This window comes from Limulus polyphemus, unplaced genomic scaffold, assembly GCF_000517525.1.
Source record: "Limulus polyphemus unplaced genomic scaffold, Limulus_polyphemus-2.1.2 Scaffold3808, whole genome shotgun sequence".
NCBI classification, from domain to species: domain Eukaryota; kingdom Metazoa; phylum Arthropoda; class Merostomata; order Xiphosura; family Limulidae; genus Limulus; species Limulus polyphemus.
In genome coordinates, this window is record NW_013669418.1 from 62,356 (window position 1) to 68,887 (window position 6,532).

Below are 6,532 nucleotides of genomic sequence, written 5' to 3' on the forward strand. Positions count from 1 at the left end.
AAGCACAAAATGGTTACAAGGTCGGTCCTAGGGACCAAGCTGAGGGAGTTAATTTGAACCAAAATATTTTAGACATTTGTATTGGCTAAAAAGAAGGCATTTTTCGCACTCTTTTAGCATTGGGGCTGTGAAAAGTGATTTGAAGTGGTAAGGTGGCTGAAAGCCGTCAGCACATCACGAGCTCAACAGCCAAGCACAAGAAGCATGGAAGTCTCCAAATGACACGCAGAGGTATTCAGAGGCATTTTGGTAAATATTGTGCAACAAGCTGTTATGCTTGTACCTGCTTTCAAAGTGTTCCTTTATGCTCATCCTGCTTCTGACTATTGTGATGCTTTGACCTTGCCTACTGAATTCCAGGTGAAATTGTTCGTATCTCAGATGAAAGCTAAACATAAAAAGTGATACCAGAAGCATAAAAGGTTGGCAATTGCTTTAATAATGATGCTTAGAATGTGGCTTTATTGATATATACTGAAATTATTCCCAGCAGGTAGACCTTAGTACTAGCTAGCATGGAGACTTGAGGATGCTGTATTTCACTTAATAATTTATCAATTAACAAAAGAGAACTTGTCTCAAAAGATACGTCCAAAACCACCCTCTCTGGGAGTTTCCAGATCAAAATTGCTGTTAATATTCAACAAATTGTAGTGTAAGACACCCACTGGCCCCATGAGGGACATGGTAAAAATTCATTACTTATAAATTCATACCACTTGCATTTTCACCTATTATGGGCATCAAGAAGAAAATTCCAACATCTAAACAGTGAAAAATCAATTCTGATGTATCCTAAACAATATGAACTTTGATGTAAACAAATCTCTAGACACACTGTTAGTCTGGAAAAAGTCAAGGCAAAAAAAATTATTATGGCAACATTTGATTGACATTTATACTGTTGTAGTAGCTAAGAAATAATTAGTTACTGGTTGTGGCCTTAACTGTGACTCTGCAGTGTGATTTCAGAAAACCTCCCAATCAAATAAAAACACCTGTTTTTCAATAATTTCTGAAAGACCCCCTCCTAGATCTGCATCTATTTACACAATATTAAATAATACAGTTATTAGTTTCTAAGAACACTGGGTGGAGGAGGTTAGCCCCTCTAGATCTACACCTGCTTACACAACATTCAAGACTACAGTTACAAATTTGGAATAACCATAAACAGTAATAATTGGAAACACACTTCACAACATTAATCAATGTAATCACTGCTCATAGGTAATTGATCATATTAATTAATCAATTAATTCATATAACTCAACTCTCTGTTTTTAAAATATGTTTTGTTTCAATATTTAAAGTACCCAGTACAGGTAATTAGATTCTTTTGCTTCTTAATTTGAAATTTTATTTTACAATGAACTGTGAAGAATTTCATAGTTTATGATACTTACCACAAAACCAAATCCATTTTTTATAAGGACTTCTCTTATCCGTCCATATCCTTTAAAGAACTTTTCCAAATCTCTCTCACGGCAATCATAGTTTAAACGTCCAATATATACTCTGGTTCCCATGTCAGAACTTTATAGCAAATCACTGTAGAAAATTATACAAGAAAATCCAAGCTTTCCAATAGTTTCAATACATGCAGATGCATATATTTTTACAAATCTATATATTTTCCAAGAAAATAAAAATAATTTGTTTTCACTCCATGTTTCAGTATGAAAAGTGAAAAATTTCACTAAATATTTGTGTCACCACAACATTTCTAAGCTTTCTCTATAACATAAATCTATACATGACTATATATATATATATATACACACAAGCTAATGCACAGAACATCATTCTCAGATTTAGAATTTTCGACACAAGTTTCATATGGTACAAACATAATCCTACCTTTTCATATTATTTAACTTGAAATGAAATAAAAACAGAAAAGATTTACTTAAAACTTTAGATTCTGAGATTGACGATATACAGTACAACAGGAAGGTTCGGAATTTGATTATAAAAGAAATTAGGAAATCCAATAGAACTTATGAGAAACAAACCACCAGCTGATAGTGTTAAAACTAAACAACAAGGATTTGTAAAAGTTTGTTAATGATAAGCAAAATGTTAGAGAGGGGATTAAGCCCTTGCAGGATGTTGATGGTTATTGTTGATGACTGTGAAATAATTGAGCTTTATAATGTCCCTTTCTGTATTTACAAGAAAAGATAACATCAATATTCATTACCTTCAGCATTCTGTGTGAAATACTGGAATAGACCAGAATTGTGTAAATATTAGCCCTCTGGATAGGGGTAGGTAAAGGTAGAAAAAGAGCATATGTCAATAAACTTGGCATCAAAATGTAGTTAATAAACCAAATTTTAATATTATATGTCTCAGTATATTAATTTCAAAAGGAAATACTGAAATAAAGTTCTCAATCCTCACTTTTATGTATCACACGACTTTTCTTTGTTCCAAATTGCCAATTTTAGACATTATTTCCACTTCTATTTAAATTGAGTTTTAAAACAAATTACAAACTTTTGTATAGATATTGCTAAACCATAATCTAAACTCATAGCCTCCAATCTTCTTGCTTTATTGAGATCATAAACCAGAAAGTCAAGCTCACATACCATGCCCTCAGTGAATTCACATACAAATATTTAGTAAAAATATTTAAAAAATCTGAATTTGTGTAATAAAAAAAAAAAAAAAAAAAAAGACTTAAACTGTTTGCTAAAACTTTGCCAAATTTTTGTGAAGATACATTTATTACTATTAAAGTTATAATATGTGTAGTTTTATGGGTACAAGGTTGGTCAAAATAACCAAACCCATACAAAAGGTTCATCCCTTAGTAGTAACTAAGGTGCTTGAGAGATTAAATGTACATGCGTGATGCACCAGAGCCAGACAATAGTTATATATTAGATCAAAGATTATATATAACTGCTTCTCTCTTTCATTTTTAACAGGTTAATAGAAAGTGGACAGTTGCCTGAGGATTGGGGAATTGCTTATGTTACTATAAATGGGGTAATTAAGAGTTGTTCTGGAAATTATAGGTCAATTAGAAGTGTTGAGCAATTACCAATTTTAAAATTTGATCATCATTTCGATATTTGTAAATAATCCCAATTATCAATTATTCTAATTATGCCATTTTTAGGTGAAGAAAAAGGAAAACAAATAGAACATGAAATTAACATAAAAAAATACAAAAAATAATGGATTACTTCATATCTACTAAGTCAATAAATAATATGACACCATACAAGAAAGAATAGTAATCTTTAACCAAGAACTGTTTTATTAACCTTATAGCCACAGTTATCCTTTACTGTGCATGACACAAGGTTTTAGTGTCTTACATTCAAAATTTTATTAAACTTCTTTTTGTTTAAGTTATACCAACTAGAATAACATAAAATCTTAGCTAATAATCCATATTTTAATAGTATACAAGTTTTAAGTTCTTAATTCTACAAGGAAATATTAAAAAATCCTGAATTTCCACTAGTGTGACACACATGACACATTTTCTTTTAGTATGTTATCATTTCTTTTTTATCCACCACCCCTTAAAAAAGTACAAAATTAAGCATAAATTACTCTCTATAAAATCATTATTGCTCAGACAAACCATAATTTTTATAGTCTTCAATTTTGTTTGGTTATAGAGAAATCGAATAGAAAATCAGACCCATTCTGCCACAACCACCTGTCACATCCTCTCTTTGAGAATTCATTGATAGTTCTTTCTTACATTTCCTTATATATTACCTATAACCAACAGAAAGTCAAGGTTTTCATCTATCAAATGACATATTGTATAACATTATGTTCTGAACAGTTAGATGTCAATTTACAGTACAAGATTCGTTCCCATGAGAAAGTTAACGACTAGCTTGGATGAATTTCTAATGGCTCTTGTCGCATAGTTAGAAAGCCAGAAAAACTGGCTATATTTGACTATATTCTTTGGTGCATTATTTAATTAAATAAAAATTATTAAGTGCATTACTATCATTGTATAAAAAAATTAGGGTTAACTCTCTTCAAGAAACAACAGCAAGAAAAAAGAAAATTGGTTAAGGATTTTATTTCTTGTTTTTCATGTTTATTCTTTATGTCTAATTATAAAAGTAAATAAAATGTAAAAAATACGGATCCTTTCAGGTTAGTTTAGATTTGGCAAAATAAATAATAATAATATTATAATGAAATTGTTTCACGAGGCACACACGCATGCTGTTCATAGGTAATGCAGTTCTTAAGCATGAGTTGCATGTTACCCAAGTTATTTACAATTTATAATGGTGTGGATAGTAGTTAGACATGTTTCAAAGGGCAATAAAACAATAAAATTTAATTATAAATAGATGTATACTAAATGTAGTTTCATGTTATAATTTAAAGTCATTCTGGAAAGAAAAAAGGGTAATTTCGAGTGGTATTTTTTTTGGTAGTTATGAGGTTGGTCAAATTGACTAATCCCATTTTGAGATAGGGTAAAGAAAATAACAGATAAACTATAAAGTTTTACTGATAGGATATTTTAGATTTTTGAGATGAGGAAAAGTATTTTTAATTTTAACATGAAAATTACTTTACACACAGACTATTCAAAATAAATACTTCATATATTCATGGATAAATCTTTATTTCACTAAAAATATGATTTTTGTATGTTCCAGACTTATGATATTAACTGAAAGACTGCCAAATTTTGTGAAGATATACACACTGTATTGAAAGTTAGAAGTATTAGATTTAATTTGACCAACCATGTGACCTCTTCGTACTCGTTTAAAGTCTTTATAGATTTATAAAGACTTTAAAGGAGTACAAAGAGGTCACATGGTTGGTCAAATTGACTGAGCCCGTGTTGAGAGTTAGGAAATAAAAAAAAAAGTTTATTTCAAAATTAAATTAACTATTTTATTTTTCTGAAACTATATGCCTTTATGAAAGTTCCTGTCAAGTTTCAAACAATTCTGTGTACTAGTTTTATTTCTGGGACGTAACATTACAATGTAAGGACACAGCAACCAGAGCATTAAGGAAAAAGTTAAGCTCTTACATGCAAGGGATACAGTGTTAGTAGTGATCAAATATCAGTTGTGCATATGTTAATGATATAAGGAAGGGTAAATCAGAGGAGTTAAAGCTCTAGATAGATGTGGGAGTAGATCAAAGTGAGCATGTCATGACCTTTTTACAGTTACATTCAAAACTTAAACTACTCAAACAGTATTTGTCAATAAACTTAACATCAAAACATACTTTGTTAATCTAATTTTTATATCATCTAAGTTTTAATTTCTTAATTTCAAAAGAAAATATCTAAATAAATTATCATTATTTGCTTATCTGTAACACATGGCACTTCTCTATTACAAACTGTCCATTTTTTATTTACTTTCTACCTCAATATAAATATATGAGTTTGACAAAAGTTACACACTTATACTATAGGTATTGCTAAGCCATAATGTCAACTACAGCCTCTAAGCTTCTAGCTTTATTGAGATACAACCAATAAAGTCAAATGCACATGTCAAACCACTCATCATATCCCATATTTCAAAATATTTTGACCCAAATATAGCTTAATTGGTAAGCCTAATAAATTACAGTTGACTTTTGTTGTATTAATATAGTTATTTATAATTTTCTATTTCAAAATGTATATATAAAACCTAAAAAATTTTTGTTTTACATCCTCCACGTACAAAATTCCACAAAGCTGAGGAAGGTACAGCAAGTGAGTACAAACTTTGTAACAATCATTAGTAGTAGAGATCTTTGTTTTCTATATTTCTTTATTTACTGTCTATGTTTTAAGAAAATAACAGAAATTTAAGAAGATAAAGGTTTATGTTTAACGAGTGTGATGAAATATATAGGCTCGGATGTCGATGTCACGTAAACCGAATGTTCAATATGAGTTGGCCTTGAGAGCTGGCCAATCATAACCTAGAGTTATTTGTGTCAGGTTTAGTTTTCTGCCAAAGGGATGTGTAAAGTTCGTAAAAGACTTATGTGGGATAATAGTTACAAGAATTGTTAACTAATTTCTATAAAGATAAAATCAAAAATCAAATAAACAATAGAAATAAAATTAAATAATGGCAAAATGTGGTGGGAAATAGAGAAAATAATAATGTAGCTCAATATATAGGAAATCAAACTAATATACAGAGAGAAATTTAAGGAAGAATAATACTAACAACGTAAAGTAAGTTTAATCATGAATTGAGTTTTGAAAATATTTTCAGAGACTTGCAAAGGTCAACAACCCCGGGATCGAGATTGATACCATTTGGCGTTACAGTATTTCACAGTGTTATCCAATAAGCTTCTTTAATTTCCCTGTTTCTGTTAGATGTAAAATTTGTCTCTATATCTGTCAGTTTAATGTCTTCAAGAGACTGTCCAAGCATGTTAAAGTTCTTTGTTTGTTTTGATTGTTGATTTATGGTTATTAAAACATTCCCGTATAGTTGGTTTGGTTTGACCTACACATTAGAAATTGCATTTCCGACATTGGATTAAGTAAATAACA

At 30.0% G+C, this 6,532-nt stretch overlaps 1 protein-coding gene across 2 annotated transcripts in view; it reads right to left on the reverse strand.

Annotated features, from left to right (window-relative positions):
- The window catches only part of LOC106470077 (serine/arginine-rich splicing factor 4-like), a 43,310-nt gene that overhangs the window by 25,628 nt on the left and 11,150 nt on the right, over positions 1 to 6,532 (reverse strand). For both annotated transcript variants that reach the window (XM_013930602.2, XM_022398618.1), the window contains exon 2: positions 1,407 to 1,551. In XM_013930602.2, the coding sequence (XP_013786056.1) occupies positions 1,407 to 1,529 (123 nt within the window). In that variant the 5' untranslated portion in view covers positions 1,530 to 1,551. The remainder of the gene's footprint in view (positions 1 to 1,406; positions 1,552 to 6,532) is intronic.